Source organism: Oncorhynchus masou, chromosome 18 (assembly GCF_036934945.1).
Source record: "Oncorhynchus masou masou isolate Uvic2021 chromosome 18, UVic_Omas_1.1, whole genome shotgun sequence".
In the NCBI taxonomy this organism is placed as follows: domain Eukaryota; kingdom Metazoa; phylum Chordata; class Actinopteri; order Salmoniformes; family Salmonidae; genus Oncorhynchus; species Oncorhynchus masou.
Window position 1 is genome coordinate 21,380,243 of NC_088229.1, and position 25,273 is coordinate 21,405,515.

The 25,273-nt window shown below is 43.5% G+C and overlaps 1 protein-coding gene across 1 annotated transcript in view; it reads left to right on the forward strand.

Moving 5' to 3' along the window:
• The first annotated feature begins 18,392 nt into the window (after positions 1–18,392).
• LOC135503647 (nucleolar protein 4-like) overlaps positions 18,393–25,273 on the forward strand; it is a 37,816-nt gene continuing 30,935 nt past the window's right edge. The window contains exon 1 of the mRNA XM_064921800.1: positions 18,393–18,734. Coding sequence (XP_064777872.1) covers positions 18,393–18,734 — 342 coding nt within the window. The remainder of the gene's footprint in view (positions 18,735–25,273) is intronic.

A 25,273-nucleotide genomic window follows, 5' to 3' on the forward strand; every position in this document is an offset into this window, starting at 1 on the left:
GAGGACACAGGGACTGGAGACATCAGGGTCGCAGCAGCAGAGCTTGACGACGTTCTAAAGACTGGATACTTTGGTGGCTGGACCAAGGAAGCAGCAACAGGCGGCGAACTCAGACAGAGGGACCGGGTGAAGGCCTCGGATCCGGAGACCAGGCCACAGCAGGACAACCAGACAAAGGCCCTGGATCCCGAGGCCAGGCCGCAGCAGGAGGGCAGAGCTGGGGCCCCACAGCGACGACAGGAGAGTGCTCCAAGATTGGAGTTGAGGTTGGCTGGATCGCCACAGAAAGGACAAGCGGTGATCTCAGAACAGCAGATGGCACGATCCCCACACCAGCGACAGGAGAGCCCCCCGGGACAGGACATGGCTGCACACTTGAAACTGGACCCCTGGTCCAGGAGAAACTGATTGAGTGCCCAGATGTTAGTGACTTGGGGCCTGACAGAGCTAGTGACTTGGGGCCTGGCTGGTCTACAGACTATGATCTAGGGGATGTTACACATACCAGGACAGAAAGCTCTGTGCCTATTGGGATAGGAAACGTGGGCCTAGCATAGCAGGAAACTGAAACCACTAGATCAGGGAACTGAGGGCTAAGATGCTCTGGACCTACTGGATCTATAGGGACTATAGACTGAGGACCTAGTAGGGCAATTACGATAGGACATTGAACACCTCGGAGAGGAGGGTCCCCCACTAGGACCTCAGGAGGGTCCCCCATGGGGACGTCAGGAGGGTCCCCACAGAGACGTCAGGCGGGTCCCTCACTAGGACGTCAGGAGGGTCTCCCAAGGCTGGAGCTTACAGGGAGTTCAGAGGGGCTACCATGAACCCCAAGCCTTAGACAGGCAGGTCCCACCAAGCAGGGGCTGACAGGGCCTGGACAGCTGACATGGACTTAAACACTGCAGCAGAGACTTGAAGGGGCTCCCAGGGAGGAGCTTGGAGACGTCTTTGAACAAGAGCAGGCTGGACGTCAAAGGTAGGACTAGACAGATCCCACCATCCTAGGTCCAAAGAGGTCTGAGTGATGAGCTGGACTTTGCATGTACAGCTGCTGCAGGCAGAGCCCCCACAGTATGGACAAACTGACATTCTGAGGTGTCGACTGGTGTAGGAGTAGGGTGCTCTCTTAGGGTGAGCTCTGGTAGCTCTTCTGTCCCTGTTGAAGGCTGTAGGACCACTTGAGGGACACTAGAGCAGGTGTCCACTTGAGCACAGTGGTAGGGTTCTCCCCCAGGGTGAGCTCTGTTAGCTCCTTCGTCCCTGAAGAAGGCTCTTTGGTCACTGTGATGGACTCCACAACGGGTGTCGGCTGGAGCACAGTGGTAGGGTGCTTTCCCAGGGTGAGCTCTGGTAGCTCCTCTTGGAAGTTCATCTGGTTGTGGGTGTGGTTTGGCTAGTGAACTCATGAGCTGTTCCATCCAATGCTCAATCTGTTTTAGCTCCTGCTTGGCCTCAAGTAGCACCTCAGACCTCTCCCTGACAGCATGCAACAGTAAGAATATTTTAAGATAATACACAATGCAGAGTTCAGTCAATAAGGAATTAACGATCAATGGAAATAGTTGGTTTTCAGTTCAACATCTGTTTAGAATCTGTAGGAATGTCAGACCCAATTTTACTGCAAGGAATTCTAATTGGTCAACCACAGACTAGGGTTGGGGGTTATAAATTACATCCTGTCCCTTTGTTCTGTGGAGAAAAACTGAGGACAGGGAAGAATGAACATCTACTTCTCAGCATAACATTTATGATTTGTCCTTATTTTAACCTAAAGCATTTGATAAAGACATGTACATGTATAGTACAATATTATGGGGAATGGGAATGAGAGGGCTACTTATACCGTGTTGGAAAGGGATCACAGCAGTGATTGGAAGAGGGTATGAGGCATGAGTTGAGGTTTTCAGAGGCTTGACCAGTGCAGGACAGGATTTGACTGGGAAGACAAAAAACAATAACACAACACACTACACAGTTAGACAAAAGAGCTAAGAATGAGTTAGTCTTAGCAAGGAGTAAAATCATTGATGTATAATAATGTGATTGTTTTTGTGTATGTGATTGACATAAAATTGATAAGGGTACTCACAGTGCTTGGAGAGGAAACATTCAATGTGCCAGTGGATGAGGGGGCACATGAGACGTGGCTTCAGTTCATGTCAGGAGAGAGTTGACAATACTAGTGGAGTGGAGTGGTCATCACCTCTTAATCAGGGAATAGGAGGGGGCTTAGCTGTAAATACAAATAGCAGATACATTCCATTACAGCTGAGCCATCGTAGGTTTGGACAATGAGTTTCTCTATGAAGGTTAACTCAAGACAACTCAAAATTCATAAAGTCAAACACAGACTGCGTATCTTGCCCACTTGACACATCAAAGTAGCCCAAGAAACGTTACCTGACAATAACTAACAACTGCAAGTAGCCTGATGGCACCATAGGTCCGAGAGCAGTGGGGCAATTTTTACCCCCTGGGGCCTTTAGTTTTTCCTGTTAACCTAACTAGGAGAACTCTGCACCCTATGAGGTATGACAGTGAAATGTTTTATATGGGCTATGATGGGACCAGTTTTTCCTAGTCAGGTAACATGGTTTTAAGAAAACTCCTGGCCCTGGGGGGATGAAACCCCTGTCACACTGTAACTACCTTATATTTGTTCATATAAATTATATTTAGACTAGATTAAAAGGGGGATTTCCTCTACCCAGACACATAGACAACAACCGGTAGACAATATAATTCACATGGCTGAGCTTTCTTTATGCATGTTTGCATCATGCAGGCCTATGCAACGGTAGACCTTATAAAATATTTACTCACGTCTGTCATCACTATTATGTTGATTGATTAATTCCAATTAATAATATTGGATTAAAAACATATAGGCAGCCTAGCCAGCCCAATTTTGAATTATAAACTAAATTTGATCACATTCACATTTTCTTCTGACACACAAATGGACTATAAATACATTACGTTACCAATTAGTTTACCCTGACCAGATGGACACGCAGAGGTTGACCCTCGCTTTTAATTCGCACCTTTTCTGCACCTTTTCTGTGTTCTTCAACAAAAAGTTTACAACATTTTCTAGTGTTGGCCATTCTACTATTCTGGCGGAGAAAACTGCACACTCGCGCTGGTAGCTATCTAACGTTAGCTAATGAAGGAAAATGTAAATAAATTGCGCTAACTGGACACAAAAATAAAGTTCTAAAACCAAGAAAACAATTTATAATATACCTCTTCCATCTCCTGTATTTAAAAAAACTAATTTGAATTGAATAATATCCCAAAAATTCTCACCTATCACTATTCACTCTTAATCTCTATCCAACAATGTCACCAAGATTCTCAACACATAGAACCCCCATAATACTCTGTGGCACAATCCCAATACAACACACTAGGTTCATTATCTGATCCTAATTTTATGATTGGATGGACAACATGTCAGTTAATACTGCAAACTCTTTCATTGATTGGAGGACGTCCTCCTGAAGTTGTCATAATTACCATGTATGTCTATGGAAGCGGGTGAGGCCTACGAGCCAGAGGAGGATGGAAGCTAGCTGTCCTCCAGGCTACACCATGGTGCTACCCCAGACAGTGCTTTTGAAGTTAGTGTATACATTCACTGCAAAACAATGGATATCAATCAATTATTTGGTGAAATATAAATATTTCGTCCTCACCAGGGTCTTGACCTGACTGCAGTTCAGCATCGTAACTGATTTCAGTGGAAAAATGCTCACCTTCAATGGCCACTGACACACTGAAGAAGTGTGCTCTTCATGGATGAATCCTGGTTTCAACTGTACTGGGCAGATGGTAGATGTTGTGAACAGAGTGCCCTATGGGGGGGGGGTTATGGTATGGGCTTGGATAAGCTACGGACAACGAACACAATTGCATTTTATTGATGGCAATTTGAATGCACAGCGATACCGTGACGAGATCCCGAGGCCCATTGTCGTGCAATTCATCCACTACCATCACCTCATGTTTCAGCATGATAATACACGGCCCCATGTCGCAAGAATCTGTACACAAGATCTGTAAACTGAAAATGTCCAATGGCCTGCATACTCACCAGACATGTCACTTGTTGAGCATGTTTGGGATGCTCTGGATCTACGTGTACGACAGCGTGTTCCATTTCCCACGAAGTTCACACAGCCATTGAAGAGGAGTGCGACAACATTCCACAGGCCACAACCAACAGCCTGATCAACTCTATGCGAAGGAGACGTGTCGCACTGCATGAGGCAAATAGTGGTTACACTATTTGTAAAATCTTTGAAATTGTTGGAAGTTTGCATTTATATTTTTGTAGAGTCTTACTGCTGTAAGAACATTCAAAGATAAATATACAACGCAGAGAACTAGAGATCAAGAGAACTAAATATCAATAGAACTAGTTGTTTTTCTCTAATAGAGAACTAGAGATCAATGGAAGTAGTTGTTTTTTAGTTCAACATCTGTTTAGAATCTGTGTAGGGGTTCTAATTTGGACTCATAGCTATGTGTGGCAAGTTCTCATTGGTCCAAACTACAGTGCCTTGCGAAAGTATTCGGCCCCCTTGAACTTTGCGACCTTTTGCCACATTTCAGGCTTCAAACATAAAGATATAAAACTGTATTTTTTTGTGAAGAATCAACAACAAGTGGGACACAATCATGAAGTGGAACAACATTTATTGGATATTTCAAACTTTTTTAACAAATCAAAAACTGAAAAATTGGGCGTGCAAAATTATTCAGCCCCCTAAAGTTAATACTTTGTAGCGCCACCTTTTGCTGCGATTACAGCTGTAAGTCGCTTGGGGTATGTCTCTATCAGTTCCTTCAGACTACTACTACATCACACTGCCCAAATATAAAGGGCCGGGAGATGTGCTGGTTGTTGTTGATTGTTTCTCACAATGGGTTGAAACCTATCCTACTAGGAAAGGAACCGCACAACACACAGCCAAAATCCTGATTCGAGAAGTAATTCCCAGATGGGGATTTCCGGACCAACTAGATTCAGACCAAGGCACTCATTTCACAGGAACAGTGTGTCAGGAGGTAGCTCGACTTCTGAACATAGACAGGCAATTACACTGCCATTACCATCCTCAATCAAGTGGTCAGGTAGAACACACAAACCGGGTTTTGAAAGAAAGACTGTCAAATATACATCAAGAAGGGATAGCGTGGCTGGATGCATTGCCTACGGTCTTATGTAGTATACAGGGCACTCACAACAAAACCGCAGGTTTGAGTCCATTTGAGGTTGTCACAGGTCGACCCATGTCACTACCAGGCTCATCTGATTTTAGAAAGGCAGACGCACACATTGTGAGTGACACAATGCTTAACTACTGCATGCAACTTTCTAATGCAGTAGGGGATGCAGACAGAGAAGTGAAAAAGGCATGGGGAAATACGCTCGAGGGGAGACATGCCATAGTGCCAGGACAGTGGGTGATGGTAAACAAATACGTAACAGAAACATTAGGGACAAAATGGGAAGGTCCTTATCAAGGTTTGCTCATACCGAGGTCAGCAGTGAAAGTACAGGGCAAGTCACAATGGATACATGGCACTCATTGCAAGGTTGTCCATTTTGATCACAAAGTGGAGCCTGGAGAATAAAATACTAATTGATTAGCTGTCGGGGGCCGATCTCGGGTGAAAAGGTATAGTAAGCCAATCAGAACCTGATAAGCTTTTATGTTGTACACCACAGTCATCATGTTAGGGATATCTTCCAAAGAATCGGGACATGCTTACTTATGGAGATCTAAGTGAAATATACATTTTTCCTGATACCAGGACATGTAAACTTTCACTCTTTTTCCCTCTGTTACAGATTACGAGTATCTACCTTCTGAGGCTGCAGCAATATCCCCTGACCCGAGGCCTGTACCTAAAATGATACAAGGTCACCGGTGAAGTGTTTGTTAGAGATGTCCTTATCAACCAGTGGAACAGAAGAAGAATTCCTCACTACCGGCCGGCTGTCAGAACATACTCTCTAATAGTTATCTATGACTGATACCGGTGTGGAACAGCCGGTCAATCTTAAAGGACTCTGTGAATGATTACCTTGCCAATAGGATGATTGAATATTATTGTCTTGCAGACAAGTGGAAGATGTTAGAAATTATTTTTCTTGTAAGTTTCCTCCTAATACAAGATGTGGGTGGTGTTTTCATTTCTAACACAGAGATGAAATCAGTCAGAAAGTGTAGATTCACACAAACATAAAGGAGTCACACAGAAGGAGGAAGATTTGCACACCATGAAGAGTAAGCAAGGTGAGATCCATTTTCATGCATTTGGAAAGGAGGACACTAATATGATGTGGCTGCAACAGTCTTTGTCAGAGTGTTTTTAAAATTAAAACAGTGCCACAACAATTACCAGTTTATTAAACACTACAGAAGGTGGCTTATCACTACCCAAACTGCGCATGCAGCTCCCCTGTCCAACACAACCTGAGTGTGTTAACCCACAGAGACTTAATAAATGTGCGTTTAGCCATTGTTGTAAATCACATATGTCAGAGTCAAGGCCCGCGGGCCACATCCGGCCCGCGAGAAGGTTTTTTACGGCCCCTGGGATGATCTTGATTTATTATTAGAACCGGCCCGCAGACCGCAGCAAGCCGGCAGCCCGCAGATCTTTTACACGCACCAATACTACATTTCCCACAATGCAACGGTGACGCACCGAGCAGTAGGCTGCTTCATTTCAATATTTATTGGCACAGCAGTCGTCAGCATCACAGTAAAATTAACTTTCAGATACCCATCAAAAATGGCAAAACGGAAGGTGGACACTGAGAACCGGGGTTTCAAACAAGGTGGGAGTCGGAGTATATGTTCACGGAGGTAGCTGGAAAACCTGTGTGTCTTCTGTGTGGAGAAAGTGTGGCGGTACTGAAAGATTATAATCTGAGACGACATTATGAAACGAAACACGCGGACAAAAACAAGAATATGGACATGGAACAAAGGCTACAAAAGGCAGAGGAATTAAAACGAGGCCTCAAATCTCGACAGGCTCTGTTCAAAAAAGCCAAATCACAAGGCCAGGCTGCTGTCAAGGCCAGTTTTATTTTGGCAGAAGAGATCGCTAAATCAGCCCGGCCATTTACGGAGGGGGATTTCATCAAAAACTGCATGATTAAAGTTTGTGACGAAGTTTGCCCAGAAAAAAGGCAACTCTTTTTAAATGTGAGTCTGAGCAGAAACACCATTGCCGAGAGAGTAGACCAGTTGTCCATCAATCTAAAAGAGCAGCTTGTGAAAAAGGGAAAAGATTTCATTGCATATTCCTTGGCTGTGGATGAGAGCACCGACATTTCTGACATTGCCCAGTTGTCAATTTTCATCCGCGGAGTGGACTCCAGCCTAAGCGTGACAGAGGAGTTTTTGGCTTTACGTCCTATGCATGGCACAACTACGGGGCATGATTTGTATGAAGAGGTGTCAAGATGTGTAAATGAGATGGAGCTGCCTTGGGAAAAACTCGTGGGTTTGACAACCGACGGAGCACCTGCGATGTGTGGACACAGGAGCGGACTGGTGGCGAAGATACGGGAAAAGATGCAAGAGGAAAACGCGACAGGTGAGCTGACAGCTTATCATTGTATCATACACCAGGAAGCGTTGTGCGGTAAAGCCTTGAAAATGGAGCATGTAATGAGCATCATCACGCGCACAGTTAACTTTATCAGAGCCAAAGGTTTGAATCACCGCCAGTTCAAGGCATTTCTGACGGAGTTAGAAACGGAGCATGGTGATTTGCCTTATCACACAGAGGTGCGATGGCTAAGCCAGGGAAAGGTGCTTCAAAGATGTTTCGAGCTTCGTGAGGAGATTTGTCTGTTCTTGGACAGCAAAGGGAAAGACACAACACAACTCCGAGACGAAATGTTTCTGTGTGAAATGGCTTTTCTGTGTGACATTACGAGTCATCTGAATGCAATGAACTTGCAGCTGCAGGGTCGGGATCATGTCATCTCTGATATGTACAGTACAGTGAAGGCATTTAAAACCAAACTGACTCTGTGGGAGACGCAGATGCGGAAAGAAAATTTGAGCCACTTTCCCAGCTGCCAGACCATGAAAGAGAAGCTCTCTACCAGTGCGTTCCCGAGCGCACAGTTGGCTGATAAAATAGGTATGCTTGCCGCTGACTTTCGACGCCGATTTGCTGACTTTGAAGCACAAAAAAGCAGGTTGGAACTGCTCGGTAACCCATTTGCTGTTGACGTGAAAGCTCACCACCAAACCTCCAAATGGAGTTGATTGACCTCCAATGCAATGATGCACTGAGGGCAAAATATGCGGCAGTGGGTGCTGCGGAGTTCGCCCGTTTCCTCCCCGACACAATGCCCCAGCTGCGCATCCAGGCTGAAATATACATTTTTTTCATGTTAACTCAAACGTTGTCTATGTTTGGCAGCACATACCTGTGTGAACAACTTTTTCTTTGATGAACCTGAACAAAACATCACACAGAAGTCGACTTACTGCTGAACACCTCCACTCAATTCTGAGGATTTCCTCAGCTCAGAGCCTTACCCCGAACATTGATGAACTTGTGGAAAAGATGGGACACCACCAAGTATCACCCTCAACCTCAAACAAGTGAACATTACTGTGCAATCACATATTTAGAGTTTTTACTCAGTTCAAGTTTAAAAGTTAAAGTTTAATATTTGTTTTCACTGCATGTTACTTCTCCTTAAACAAAGTGTTGTTTTTGATTAATAGATTTTTGCACTTTATTTTATTGTATTTCAATCCAATTATATTTTAAAAATATTTCAGTTGAGTGGATGATAGAAAATTGCTATTATTGTTTTTTTCTTTGAAGTAAATTTAGCCCACTTTTGCTAAAATAGAAAATATAGGCTACTGATGGTGCCTTGAATACCGGTTTCTTTCATTTAATGTTCATGTTATGGGGATTTTTATATAAAGGAAATTTGTCTTTTGTGTCTGTTGAAAATTAAAGATTACTGACAGAGCCATAAGAAAATATTGCTTTATTTATCTGATCATATTGGAATATATTTGTTAGGTTTTCAGTAGGTTCAATTAGGTTCACTAGACTATATGCGTCATTTAAAAAATTTTCAATGAACATTCGAACAGTCCGGCCCTCGGCTTGTAGCTAAATTTTTTATTTGGCCCTCCGTCCATTTGACTTTGACACCCCTGTTGTAAATGATTTGACTTTGAGACAAACACATGGTGCCCAAACACAGTTTGTTTGCTTGGCTGTGGTAGGCTTCTAAGGCAATAGTCTGTAGGAAAAGTTTGAATTAGCAGTGTTACTGTAGACATTGCTAATGCATACCATCAAAGAGTGAGCTTTAAAGGGATACTGCGAGATTCTGGTAATTAAGACATTTTTATACTTACCCAGAGTCAGATGAACTGGTGGATACCATTCTGGGTAAGAAGAAAAACAGATTAATTGTCAGAATCGTGCAATATCCCTTTAAGAAACAGAGGTAAGTAGGTGGACCTAGGTAATAACTTCTTTCAAACTCTCAGTTAAATAGAGAGGGAGGTGGGAGAGAATGGGTTGTATTCGTTAGTGCGAGAAAAAGGGAAGGGAAAGGGGAGTCTTAAAAGGAGAGAAAACAGAGACAGGAGTCAGAGAGAAGGAAGGGTTGTGGTGTAGGATAATGCTTTAAGGATAAGCACTGTCAGGTGCGATCAGACATGTCACATGTCCAGGCCAAAGTGGTTGTTAGTGTGACCATGGGGGGTCACTATAAGCATGTCACAACCAATCAGGGAGCTAGATTAGGGGTGCAGGGAGTGTTTGTGTCCCCACCACAGTGAACTTGTTATTGCCACGGATCAGAGCTGGGATTGACAGGGGAGAAGGGACAAACACAGGTGGCTGCAACAGTTGAAAAAGACAGCCATGATAAAGTGTGAAAGTGTACCTGTGTATGTAAGACAAGCAGATGTATGGACATCTAAGTGGCTTTTTGTATGTATGAGATTAGGTAAGAGGAAGGGAAAGTTTGTGGCATTTGCATCATGTTTGTGTCATGTTGGTAGAGTAAAGAAATAACTTCTTATTAAAAACAATATTATGAACAAACGAGTAGTGAGTAAATGCAATGAACCCTTCACGCATCTGACAGAATTGGAAAATTTTCTTTGGTAAATATTTTTTCACAGGAAGTACACATAGGTATAGTATAAATGTTTTCTGGTAGGCCTTCTAACTGACCAGGAAGACTATTTCTTGTCCAACAGGATTTGTGATTTATTGTCTTGAGCTTGCCAACCCTTTCTACCAGATGTTATGTCAAAGTTTAATGTGCTCTGGTAAGTGAGGGCAGGGTCACCAGGGTCACACACACACTTATAATATGTTGTGCATTATACCCTTCACAATGGCAGTGCAACGAGAGTGTAAGGGGTTGGATTTGGCTTCACAGGAAGTGTGGAAGGTATGGTATGTGACGGGTTGTAAAACATTGGACTTGAGCAAACACCTGTCTTTCCACTGGGATGGGGTTCAGAGGGGTCAGAAGCAGGAAAACTTCTACAAACTGAAACACAATTTTTCAGATCATGAACATTTGTATATAAATCAAATCACATTAAATCAAATGATATAGGTCACAAAGGCATATTTAACAGATGGTCAAATCAAATCCAATTTTATTTGTCACATACACATGGTTAGCAGATGTTAATGCGAGTGTAGCGAAATGCTTGTGCTTCTAGTTCCGACAATGCAGTAATAACCAACGAGTAATCTAACAAACAATTCCAAAACTACTACCTTATACACACAAGCGTAAAGGGATAAAGAATATGTACATAAAGATATGAATGAGTGATGGTACAGAGCGGCATAGGCAAGATGCAGTAGATGGTATCGAGTACAGTATATACGTATACATATGAGATAAATAATGTAGGGTATGTAAACATATTAAGTAGCATTGTTTAAAGTGGCTAGTGATATATTTTACATAATTTCCCATCAATTCCCATTATTATAGTGGCTGGAGTTGAGTCAGTGTGTTGGCAGCAGCCACTCAATGTTAGTGGTGACTGTTTAACAGTCTGATGGCCTTGAGATAGAAGCTGTTTTTCAGTCTCTCGGTCCCAGCTTTGATGCACCTGTACTGACCTCGCCTTCTGGATGATAGCGGGGTGAACAGGCAGTGGCTCGGGTGGTTGTTGTCCTAGATGATCTTTATGGCCTTCCTGTGACATAGTGTAGGTGTAGGTGTAGGTGTCCTGGAGAGCAGGTAGTTTGCCCCCGGTGATACGTTGTGCAGACCTCACTACCCTCTGGGGAGCCTTACGGTTGTGGGCGGAGCAGTTGCCGTACCAGGCGGTGATACAGCCCGATAGGATGCTCTCGATTGTGCATCTGTAGAAGTTTGCGAGTGCTTTTGGTGACAAGCCAAATTTCTTCAGCCTCCTGAGATTGAAGAGGCGCTGCTGCGCCTTCTTCACGATGCTGTCTGTGTGGGTGGACCAATTCAGTTTGTCTGTGATGTGTACGCCGAGGAACTTAAAACTTACTACCCTCTCCACTACTGTTCCATCGATGTCGATAGGGGGGTGTTCCCTCTGCTGTTTCCTGAAGTCCACAATCATCTCCTTAGTTTTGTTGACGTTGAGTGTGAGGTTATTTTCCTGACACCACACTCCGAGGGCCCTCACCTCCTCCCTGTAGGCCGTCTCGTCGTTGTTGGTAATCAAGCCTACTGTTGTGTCGTCCGCAAACTTGATGATTGAGTTGGAGGCGTGCATGGCCACGCAGTCGTGGGTGAACAGGGAGTACAGGAGAGGGCTCAGAACGCACCCTTGTGGGGCCCCAGTGTTGAGGATCAGCGGGGTGGAGATGTTGTTACCTACCCTCACCACCTGGGGGCGGCCCGTCAGGAAGTCCAGTACCCAGTTGCACAGGGTGGGGTCGAGACCCAGGGTCTCGAGCTTGATGATGAGCTTGGAGGGTACTATGGTGTTAAATGCTGAGCTGTAGTCGATGAACAGCATTCTCACATGGGTATTCCTATTGTCCAGATGGGTTAAGGCAGTGTGCAGTGTGGTTGAGATTGCATCGTCTGTGGACCTATTTGGGCGGTAAGCAAATTGGAGTGGGTCTAGGGTGTCAGGTAGGGTGGAGGTGATATGGTCCTTGACTAGTCTCTCAAAGCACTTCATGATGACGGAAGTGAGTGCTACGGGGCGGTAGTCATTTAGCTCAGTTACCTTAGCTTTCTTGGGAACAGGAACAATGGTGGCCCTCTTGAAGCATGTGGGAACAGCAGACTGGGATAGTGATTGATGGAATATGTCCATAAACACACCAGCCAGCTGGTCTGCGCATGCTCTGAGGGCGCGGCTGGGGATGCCGTCTGGGCCTGCAGCCTTGCGAGGGTTAACAAGTTTAAATGTTTTACTCACCTCGGCTGCAGTGAAGGAGAGTCCGCATGTTTTGGTTGCGGGCCGTGTCAGTGGCACTGTATTGTCCTCAATGCGGACAAAAAAGTTATTTAGTCTGCCTGGTAGCAAGACATCCTGGTCCGTGACTGGGCTGGTTTTCTTTTTGTAATCCGTGATTGGCTGTAGACCCTGCCACATACCTCTTGTGTCTGAGCCGTTGAATTGCGATTCTACTTGGTCTCTATACTGACGCTTAGCTTGTTTGATTGCCTTGCGGAGGGAATAGCTACACTGTTTGTATTCGGTCATGTTCCCGGTCACCTTGCCCTGATTAAAAGCAGTGGTTCGCGCTTTCAGTTTCACATGAATGCTGCCATCAATCCACGGAACCATCGATGTGTCTGCTTGGGGGGAATATATACGGCTGTGATTATAACCGAAGAGAATTCCCTTGGTAGATAATGAGGTCAACATTTGATTGTGAGGAATTCTAAATCAGGTGAACAGAAGGACTTGAGTTCCTGTATGTTGTTGTGACCACACCACGTCTCGTTAACCATAAAGCATATGCCCCCGCCCCTCTTCTTACCAGAAAGATGTTTGTTTCTGTCGGCGCGATGCGTGGAGAAACCAGCTGGCTGCACCGACTCCGATAGCGTCTCTCGAGTGAGCCATGTTTCCGTGAAGCAAAGAACGTTACAGTCCCTGACGTCCCTCTGGAATGCTACCCTTGCTCGGATTTCATCAACCTTGTTGTCAAGAGACTGGACATTGGCGAGAAATATGCTAGGGAGTGGTGCGCGATGTGCCCGTCTCCGGAGTCTGACCAGAAGACCGCTACGTTTCCCTCTTTTATGAAGTCGTTTTTTTGGGTCGCCGTGCAGTAGTATCTAACAATTCAAAACAACACACACAAATCTCAAAGTAAAAATTTTTCATTAAGAAATATATACATATTAGGATGAGCAATGTTGGAGTGGCATTGACTAGAATACAGTAGAGTACAGTATATAAATATGAAATTAGTATAACAATATGTAAACATTATTAAAGTGACCAGTGTTCCATTATTAAAGAGACTGGATATTCCATGTCTATGTACATAGGGCAGCAGCCTCTCAGCTGCAGGGTTGAGTAACCGGGTGGTAGCCGACTAGTGACAGTGACTAAGTTTAGGGCTGGGTACTGGGTGGAGGCCAGCTAGTGATGGCTATTTAACAGTCTGCTGGCCTTGAAAGATAAGCTGTTTTCAGTCTCTCGGCCCCAGATTTGACGCACCTATACTGACATCGCCTTCTGGATGATAGCAGGGTGAACAGGCCGGATACTGACATCAGGTGCTGTAAGTGTCCCGGTGATACTTTGGGCAAACTGCATCAACCTCTGGAGAGCCGTACGATTGTGGGCTCTCCAGACGGCGATACAGCCCGACAGGATTCTCTCAATGGTGTATCTGTAAAAGTTTGTGAGGGTCTTAGGGGCCAAGCCGAATGTCTGCAGCCTCCTGAGGACATAGCTTTGCAGCCTGGAGAGGGACTTGATGCACACCTCAAATACCTCCTTGGCTCTGAGTCTCAGTTACAATGGGAACCACACAAGTCCCCAAAAAATTACAGTCTGCACACATGCACATGCATGCACTTGGACACACAGTCCTCACATTGTAGACTTCACTAAGACTTTCGGATTGTTGAACAGCGCCATCTATCGTCTTGGGTTCTGACTCACTTAATTCAATGAAACCCACGTTGTTGTATTTACACAGTATTGTAGGTTTTCCCCCCATGGTGAAATAAAATCACAGATGTTTTAAGAATTGTGATACCCATGGTTATATATAGATCAATTAAATATATAATACAGATGATAGAAAATATAATATTTATTATCAAATGTATTATCTATCCATTTTTATCTTTTGCTATTCTATAACCTTTTATTTCACACATTTGGCAGAATAAATCAGAAAGATTATCTGTAATGTCCAAATACTATAAGTGGAAATTCTATTTCTCTAATGGCCAGAAGAAACTGGAGAATCTCAATGCAGGTGTTATTGGCTAAGTGTTTGCTGCATGGATATAAATAGAATGACTGTATGTGTTTGTGGGGTTTTATCAGTTTGAAAAGTGTAGCTCTTCCAATTCAACAGCCTATGACACCTATTGCTTACTCCTTTCTCTCCTCTCCACAAAGTGCTTCCTGCGTATTAATACCGTGTGGTTTCCAACTGAAGATTCTTCTGTAGTCTATAGAGCAAAGCTAAGGCCCCCTCTTTGTGTTATCAGCCTCTCTCTGGGAGCACAATTAGAGTTGAGTAAACAGACCCAGAGTTAATCAGCCTATAAGAGTCTCTTAAACAATCAGAGCCCAGCCCATAAACAGCTGCAATGGGGTTGGGGGAGAAATAATTGGCCTGCGGTATATGCTCTAGCTCTTTGTCACACACACACACACACACACACACACACACACACACACACACACACACACACACACACACACACACACACACACACACGCAAGAACAAGCACAACACACACACACACACACAAACAATTACCAGACTATGCTCAAAGGTATTCAATATTTAATTTTGTTCTAAAGCATGAAAAGAAATATGCAAGCATAATTGTCTATATCTCCCTCTCTCCCATACCTCTTTGCCCTCCATGATTAACCAGGCCTATCGGCCACTATGGTCTGTCATTTCCTGTTACTTAGTTACCAGTTGCCATGATTTGCCTGGGCCGTTTGTGTTTCCATGGTAACTGTGCCCATTCTGTTGTCTCCAGGCTGCATACTGGCTTTGCTGTCCTGGTTTGGGATGAGTTGGACGCAGAGTGAAGCATATGTAGGAGCTCCTTCAGGACTGTTGGAAAAGCATTCCAGGTGAAGCTGGTTGAGAGAATGCCAAGAGTGTGCAAAGCTATCATCAAGGCAAAGGGTGGCTACTTTGAAGAATCTCAGATATATAATATATTTTTATTTGTTTAACACTTTTTTGTTTACTACATGATTCCATATGTGTTATTTCCTAGTTTTGATGTCTTCACTATTATTCTACAATGTAGAAAATAGTCAAATATAGAAAACCCCGTGAATGAGGAGGCGTGTCCAAACTTTTGACTCATACTGTATATTTTATAGAAATAAGTACATTTAAAAACATAATTAGATGAACTGAGATTGTTTGTTTGATTTCGCAACCCTGAGCTCACCCACATTCCAGATCAGTAATCTAAATTCTGGTGGTCCAGAAGTTAGATTACTAATTTCTGGTCCATGATACCATGTCTGAATAAACAGGTAACCCAATCTCCCCCACCAATCTGACAGCAGGAGTCCTAAAGAATGACCTCCAGGTGGCAGCAGTCAACAGATCGTCTCTCTGAGAGTGGAGTATCATATGGAGAAGATCAGCACAGAAAGAAGAAGGTGCAGTTACCAGTATGTTTGGGATCAGCGGCGCAGAGCAAGGTTAACTTGTCATTCTAACTGAAACTGATTCAGCAGCCTCTTATTCTCTCATTCAGTCTCACACTGTCTCTCCATCCATCTCAGCCACACTCTCTCTCCTCTTTCATTCTTGTTCTCTCTCTCTCTCTCTCTGTCTCTCTGTCTCTCTGTCTCTCTCTCTCTGTGTCTCTTTCTCTTTTGTTCTCTCTCTGTGTCTTTCTCTCTCTCTTTCTCTCCCCATCGCTCTCGCTCTCGCTCTGTCTCTCTCTCTCTCTCTCTCTGTCTCTATGTTTCTCTCTCTCTGTCTCTGTCTCTCTCCCTCACTGCCTGACACACTGTAAGCTCAGCCTGTCAGTACCAGAGTCACCCCTGGCCACCCCTGGGGTGGAGAATTGTAGTGGGGGATCGTGGCAATAATTCCAGCACTATATCGCCTCATTAGGAGTGAGAAAGTGTGACTTGCCACCAGCTGAACCTCATTTGATTGTGGAATGGGGTGCTGGACCAGGTTAAAGGTCCTCTCAGTCAGAGGTCTTGTCTTGTGTGCGCACGTGCGTGTGTGCTTGTGCCATGTATCCTCGCCCATGTCTGTGCTCAGTGATGGTGTGTCTATGTTTAATCCAAATTCATTTCAGGTTCAAGTATACCAAACCCACACACACTGCCTTTGGTTATGTGATTTATCAGATTGAGCAGCCTTTACATCAGTGTTCCTGTGACATCAAGAGTTAACAAACAAGAAAAACTGTGAAATAACAACATTCCTACTCCGGTGGCATCTCAAACCAGGTCCCTAGCAGATGCTGGGACTTATGTAGCCTTGAGCCGGGCCATCCAGTGGGCTGGCTAATCCACTCAACCTTTACTAATGCAGGCCAGTCCTGCCAGAGAGATGTGTATCAAAATAATACCACATGAACAAACTAAAAGAAATAGTCTCATCTGTGTGTGGCTGGATAAAACTCTCCCTCTCTCTCTCTCTCTCTCTCTCTCTCTCTCTCTCTCTCTCTCTCTCTCTCTCACTCACTCTCTCTCACACACGTTGTTATTTGGTCAGGGACCTATTGATTGAGTTGAAGCTGTTCATTATTCAGTGTTAGGATAAGGAGGCGAGAGCAGAGGGGTGGTATTATTGTCCAGAATTCCATTGTGTGTTGGTGTGAGTCAGGGAGGGAGGATGGAGAGATGAGGATGGGGCATCCCACCTCTGCTGCCCTGCTGTCATGGCAACAGGAGCAGTCACCACCAGCAGCAGTCCCAGCATGGTTCTACAGAGGCCTCACACACATATGGACACAGAGAACACACTGGAACATTATAGGACACTAGCCAGGCGAATGCCAAAACATAGAGAGCATTAAGAGCATTTTTACCTCAGATCGGAGTCTATTGAACTCCATGGATTTTCTTCTGGTCAATGTGGGTGGAATAACACATAGACAGACAGAGTTGATACTTTACATGCTCGTGAATCTCTCACTGTAGGCTATGTGCGATAGTTATAATTTTTGGGTGGGACAGATGCACAATTTATATTTCCTATAGGTCTATAATTCAATCTTCTGTCCGGACCAGATCTGATATCAGTCTATTTTTGTGAGTGAAGATAAGAGACTGTTTTCTCATGACCACCAAATTAACAGTGTATATTTAAGATGTCTTATTCATATTTGAGGAAATTCTTCAAAGAATCATAGGTCTTTATTGATGCAGAGGCGTCGTCGGTGTATCGGACATTCTACGATTAGGCTGCTGCCTATAATGCACCTTGTAATTCCCTTACAGATAACGCCTTTAAATCAACCTAAAATGCTTGGTTTTACAGGTTGCCTTTATATCCTATTGCTTCTTTGAGAATATAATTTCTACGGATAGGCGGTTCGGGATGGTGCACGCGCAGGTCCCATTCAAACAGGTGGGAAGCAGGGAAACATCCCCGGTGCGCGTGACTGGTTGTGATGATAGGATAGCCTACATGGCTCAATACCGAGTAGCCTAAATGTTTGAGAATTGTCACGGTTTTCACTTGAGTCTGCATCAGCTCGGATGCCCAATATAGGTCATTAGAAAACCACAGTCCAAGGTTTTCCCTCATCCTTTGTTCTTTATTGTTTAGTGAGCACTGTGTTTTTTTTATCCATATCTCAGCTTCCAGTCAAGATACCGTTTACGCACAGGTGGGAAATACCCGCTCTATAGGACAGCCCCCTCCCTCAATTCCTCATCGGAATATGTGAGCAAGTGACATTTTGCCGTGGCGGTTCGGGACAGCAGGCAACGCGTCTCTGCAAACAGGTGTGCAGCTGCTGCCCGAATCAGTTTCCTACGCCTTTAATCCAGTTTAAGGAAAGGCAGAAAGCCATCCCATTTGCGGAACCATCCTCCTCGACGCGGGACGGGCAGAGGAGGGGTAAATCTGCATTTTAGTAGCCTAGCTATTATAGCCTATTATTTGAAGGGACAAACGTGTTACAAGAGCGAACGCTATGGCAACAAAAAAATCATCATGCACTGATATAACGAAAAGGAGCCAGAGTCCCGTCGTTTTAGAGGTTGAGATGTTCCGTGAATTTCAGGACTGGTGCCTCCGGACATATGGGGACTCCGGTAAAACAAAGACCGTCACCCGGCGAAAATACAACAAAATCATGCAGACATTGTTGCAAAACGAAGAGTCGGACAGCATGTATGTCGACAATAGTCACATCAATGCTAAATTCAAATTCTGGGTGAAGTCGAAAGGGTTTCAGGTCGGGAGCAACATCCTCGGGGAGCACAAGAAAGGAGCGTCAGGGAAGCCGGTCCTATATGTCCCGGTCAAGTCAACGGTAAAGTGTGCGTGTTTGTGTGTGTATGCGCGCGGTCGCATGACACGTCCCATGCTATCAGTTAAACCTAGGCTATTTGATTTCACCACAACCACATGTACCTGTCATAGGCTATTTGATTACAACTTTTCAGTGTTTGGTTTTCCCTCCTCACCCTAACCTATTCACAGACTCTAACCTATTCCGACTCTCATCCTCTGAACAGAGCAGTCATACTCCCATCCCCATAAGCTGCCATAGCAACGCTGGTGCATAAAGAGGCAAAATCGCCAGTGTGTGGTATCTTTCTGTGCTCGTCTCGCGAATGACTTGGTTAATGTTCTGTTAACGAATCGTTATCATTATTTTATTTATTATTATTATTTTTTAAATGTAACCTTTATGTAACTAGGCAAGTCAGTTAATTTAAGAACAAATTCTTATTTACAATGGCGGCCTACACCGGCCGAACCCGGACGACGCTGGACCAATTGTGCGCCGCCCTATGGGACTCCCAATAACGGCCGGTTGTGATACAGCCTGGATTCGAACCAGGGTGTATGTAGCACTGAGATGCAGTGCGTTATGCTACTAAGCAGTATTTATGAGTTAATAGCCCATTCACAAAACAATGATAAAAAGTAGGTATATGCCTAGTAGCCTATGTCTGGTCCAGACTCCTGCCATGTAGGACAATTGAGTGAACGGGCATACTTTGGGTGCCAGCAGCATGCCCAAATGGGGGATGTCGGGGGTTGGTATGTCCCTTGGAGGAAGGAGGGCGTTGTATGGAAGGTGGAGGTGAGGGTTTATAGATTATCCAAATATTTGATCATGTTCACCTTTACCTCGTATGATAGCATAAATCCACAAAAGCCATCCTATTTTCAATGGGGATGGCTAATTGTGCACCATAAGCCTTGAACATCCTAACCTAAATGTATTGTAAACATTAGCATATTTTTTTAGTTTGAATGTCTTGAACTAATTGACAAACATTAATTTCTATTGACAAGATGGTCATGCTATGAAAAGCAAAACTAGCTATAGTTACAGTAGGATATAGTAGGATATGTGTGCACCCCACCACTTAGCATTTTCCTGTGCAGGATAGATGCAGATCGGTCCACATGCACTCCTTGCGCTGGTACACTACATTGCATGTATTTTTATGACTTTCTCCCCCTTAGTGCATTTATTCACATTCATAAAACATTCTATTCTGATGTTATCTTATAGGTAGATAACAGTGATATTGCATTTGTACAGTGTTTGACATGAGCGCAGTAACCGTGTGTATTTGGTCTTTGAGGGTCTCAGGCAGGAACAAAAGTGTAGGCTATTCAGCATCAGTATAATGGCATCCTCCCTCCATTAAAGTTAAAACCACTTCTGTTTAGGATTTACATTCAAATGATTTCACCATTTGATCATCTCATACAATAGACATTGATTTGGATTTTGTTCATCCTGTGTTAATCTAAGGTGATAATCTAAATGATTTATTTAGGTAGGCTATTTTAGGGTTGGAGATGGATGGATAGCCATTCTGATACAGTGATTGTCTAGGATGATGGACCAAAGGTTAAGAATACATACACCATTTAGGCACAGTATAGTAGAGGTTCCGTGTGTGTTTAGTGTCAATTGAGATTGCCACCATTTTAAATGATGCCTTCAGGGAATCACACCAACCCCCACCATGGTGTTGGGTCAAGCTCTCCAAGGACCCTTAAGACTAGTGTGAACAAAAGACTCAAATTACAATATCAGTACCACTAAGGTGTGGATTATTCAACCGATTCTTCCTCAGGTGTGTTACCTGTGTAAATGCATAGCCTTTATTTTTCTGCTTAATTAAACACTTATTTCCAATAGGTTATATTGTTTTCATGATAAAGCCTCTTGGCAGGTGCATCTAGAGTCTGAGATTTCGTTTTGTTTGTCTTTCTTTTTTTCTGTCTTTGATGATGGAGTGTTACATGACCTTTTGATGATGGAGCGTTACATTAGCTTTTGATGATGGACTGTTTTCATTTATCTGTTATTTTACCAGGTGAGTTGACGTTCTCATTTGCAGCAACGACCTGGGTAATAGTTACAGGGGAGAGTTGAGGGATGAAAGAGCCAATTGTAAACTGGGGATTATTAGGTGCCCGTGATGGTTTGAGGGCCAGGTTGGGAATTTTATCCAGGACACTGGGGTTAACACCCCTACGATAAGTGGGATCTTTAATGACCTAAGAGAGTCAGGATACCTGTTTAACGTCCCATCCGAAAGACAGCACCCTACACAGGGCAGTGTCCCCAATCACTGCCCTGGGGAATTTGGATATATATTTAAAAAAATTTAGACCAGAGGAAAGAGTGTCTCCTACTGGCCCTCCAACACCACTTCCAGAGGATCTGGTCTCCCATCCAGGAACTGACCAGTACCAATCCTGCTTAGCTTCAGAAGCAAGCCAGCAGTGGTATGCAGGGTGGTATGCTGCTGGTGTACCTCCATCATTACCTTTTGATGATGGAGCGTTACATTACCTTTTGATGATGGAGCGTCACATTACCTTTTTCTTTTGTGTTTGTTATCGATGACATGATAGATTTTTGAGCAACAAAATTTATTACCCACAGGAATCAGTCTACACTTTACGTGTCATTATGTCACATTATAGTGATTAAATGTCCCTTTTTTCAACACTTTATCAATCTTACATTGCTTGTGGGCCACAGCCTTTTATTTTGACACAGATTGATGTCCAAGGAACAAACCCAGAAATGGCTAAACTGAAGTCAATCTGTAAGGGCTAAGTTTGTAAATGTACAGTAACTTGATCTACAGGAATACAAGGTTGGAGCCTGGGCAGGGAACAATTTTTTACTCCATGCATGAGTGAGAAGAGCATGCAAATGATGTTATAGAGGACTATGTGGGATTTCCAGTCCTACTAAATGAGAGTATTCCTGAATATCACATATGTAATTGTTGATGGGAAAAAGCAGTGGACTCCCCCATGTCCAGCCCCCACCTGTGCAAAACTCCACAACAAAGAGAAAAACATAAGCAAACACAAGGCAGTAATTACAGCATTAATTAAATCATTAATTAAAGTGGGAAGTAGAAGGTCAAATAGTGAAGTTGAGGTGCAATTAGACGTGAGAAAGGTCCATGTGTATCAATGTGAGTGTGGAGTTTTTTTTGTGTCTGTTCTCTTGTTTGTCAGCCAGTGGCATGTCATCCTGGACTGTTCCCTTACTGAGTGGTTGATAGTGTATTAGTCAATTTAACGGTCATGTGCTATCAGTCCTCAGATCTCCTTCTCTTCTTCATTCTCTCACTCGGTCTGCTTCAGGCCTACGCCATGTGCCAACTAAATAAACACACACAAGATACAGAAAAAGGTACGCCTAGACCTGCCCTCTTTCTTTTTCTCTCTCTCTCTCTCTCTCTCTCTCTCTCTGTCTGTCTCTGTCTCTGTCTCTGTCTCTGTCTCTGTCTCTGTCTCTGTCTCTGTCTCACACACACACACACACACACACACACACACACACACACACACACACACACACACACACACACACACACACGCGCGCGCACACACACACACACACACACACACACAGACAGAGAGTACAAAACCACAATGCCCAATGCCCCCCGGGACCACTCCTGTGTGGTGGGGGTGTGTTTCCACAGCATGTGCGTTGGTGGCCTCTCTGCAGCTGCTCCTGGGGTCTGCCAAGTTTCACTGTGGGGTCTAAACGAGGGGGTGGGGGTGTGAGTGGGGATGGCATGGTAGTTGATGGGCAGAAAGGAACCTGTTTTCAGTTGGTGTAAACACAGAGATAGTTATACAGGATTGCCCAGGAGTGGAAGGAAGGAGACAGATACTGACTAAAGGGAATTGTGGATTTGAACAGTTTTGCAGCATGGGCCTAGTGTAATCTTAATTTCAGACAGTTGATGGGATTGTATGGAATCTCTATCTCTCTTTCACACTCTCTGTCTCTGCCTATATCCCAGTCCTCTCTCTTGCTCTCCTTCTGTATGACTAATGCTGCATTCAAGTCATGTCGGAAACTGAGACATCTCTGAATTGGTTACTAATTGTAGAACGATGATACCCGAGTTTCCAACTTGGGAAGTTTTAGAATCAACCAATAAGAAGCTCTAGCAAATAAGTTACGTTTGTTTTAACTCGGTAGTTCCGAGATTCCGAAATATGTAGTGTTGTGTTGGCTCTCGTGTCATGATGTGTGTTTTGTCCTATATTTTTATTTCATTTATTTTTATTTTTAATCCCAGTCCCTGTCCCCATAAGAGGCCTTTTGCCTTTTGGTAGGCCGACATTGTAAATAAGAATTTGTTCTTAACTGACTTGCCTAGTTAAATAAAGTTTAAATAAAAAACTAAAATGTCGTGAATGCAGCAGAACAGCCCGTGCTTAGAGAATCCAGCAGGACCCAGTGTGGGGATGCAACTTCGTTTAACTCTCATTATGTCGTAATTAGAGCCCAAGCAGAGAGGAGGTGAATAAAACAATAGATAGACCATGGCACGGTGAGATGCTCTGCAGTCATACACTACTGTAGACATGCACACTGTAGTGGTCATTCACACACCACTATTACTTCATTAATTCATACCGGCCTGTTAATTTTAGTTGTACATTATTATTAGCAGATATAAAATACTCTGCCACCCTATATAGTATAGTCTAACACTAATCTGGTTTGCACCTATAATCATTTATTCAGCAATAGGTGTGCCCTCCATTTCAAAGAGGAATGTTGTGTTAATTTCTCTTTTGTTGCTCAGAGTATGGCAGTGAATTTTTTTTAATGGATGAGAGCTGTTGCTTTTTGTTGCCATGCCAACAGCAACCTGTAAATATCTATATTCCTCATTCACAGTCTGGGTTTGGTAGGACTTTCTCACCACAAACAGCACAGCCTTAGGCATGGGACTCCATATGTAAGCTACCCGTGTTGAGACTAAGGTTGTAGGAAGTGCTGTCATAAAGGACATAAAGGGTTAATTGACGTCTTAAACGCTCTGTAATCCTGTAACCCAGTGAGCTGTAAACCAGTGAATATATTATTGTAACTTAATGAAAGACAACAGAAAGAAAAGGCTGAGCGGTGTTGGAGTAGTTGAGTATGTCCCCCCTCTGAGGCAGACATGGAACGGAAATTAAGTACAAAATATTTGTTTTCTGCCATCAAAATGGAGCATGAACATCATCATTATTATCTGATTAATTATTCTACTTCTCCTGAGAGCTCCCCTCTGTTAGAAGGGCACGGAGTCAAAAGAATAGTGCTCCTTTCATTCAACAACATTTGCATTAATGCTAACAGTTTTGCATGGCACAACTCCAGCATAATCTCGCCATTGTTTTATCCCTCTTGTTTAGTCTCTATGGGTTGGCACATGGGTTATTAAGTCTACACCAAATGCTGAATACTTTACCCAAAAACACCACTTCACCACACCTGGCGAGATGGGGGAGAATTGACCTTAAAGCGGCAATCGGCAGTTGAAACAATAATAAAGTGTTCTCCCCACCCCTGTTTCTGTAGAAAGCTGAGGGATAGGGCTGGAGAAATGTAACCACTCTCAAATTCATAGACTTAACTATGGATGCAAGGATTGGCCATCCATGATATACTGTATATCAAAATTATAGCTTTAACCATGTTTTGAGGCTATATAATGTTTGTTTGCATTTGCTTTGTATCAAACCTTGGAGTGAAATAAGTTTATTTTTTGGGTTCTGATGGGGAACGACAGTTGAACTAAGCTCATGAAACATTTATAGGTTAATATCATGGGGTGGCAGGTTGCCTAGTGGTTAGAGCGTTGGACTAGTTGAAAGGTTGCAAGATGACAATGTAAAAATATGTCGTTCTGCCCCTGAACAAGGCAGTTAACCCACTGTTCCTAGGCTGTCATTGAAAATAAGAATTTGTTCTTAACTGACTAGCCTAGTTAAATAAAGGTAAAACAAATATTCTTCAAGAATAAATGGATACATTTCATAAATTCAGATGTCCAAAAATGGATGAAGCAGATTTCCCCCTTAATATAAAAAGGACAAGGCATTATAATAAAGACTGCTTTTGATGTTGATGATTCTGCAACAAGGCCTCTCTCAAACCATATCTCCAATTTACCTACTTTTTTAGTAGTGATTGTGTGCTGTGGTTATTTTAGTGCTTCTTTGACCATGGGGGAGTGCCTCCAGTGCCTCCTCAATCTGATCCCGATACAGTTCATTTTACACATTATAAAATATATTGACTTTGGGCCCTCAGTGTCCCCTAATAAATTATGTGCAAGGTTCCTCTGCTTTGGATGTAGATGACACACATAGACACACAATTTAACCACTTTTTTTGTGTTAATGAGGCCTCTTCTAGGACAAGGGAATTCGATAGGTCTACATATTTGAAGCCAATGTGTTCCTAGCCTTTTGATAATATTTTTGTAATTAATCTCTAGTAAGCTGTGCACAGAGTGTGATATCACAGTGGGTTCATATGTGAGTGTGTGTGTTTTT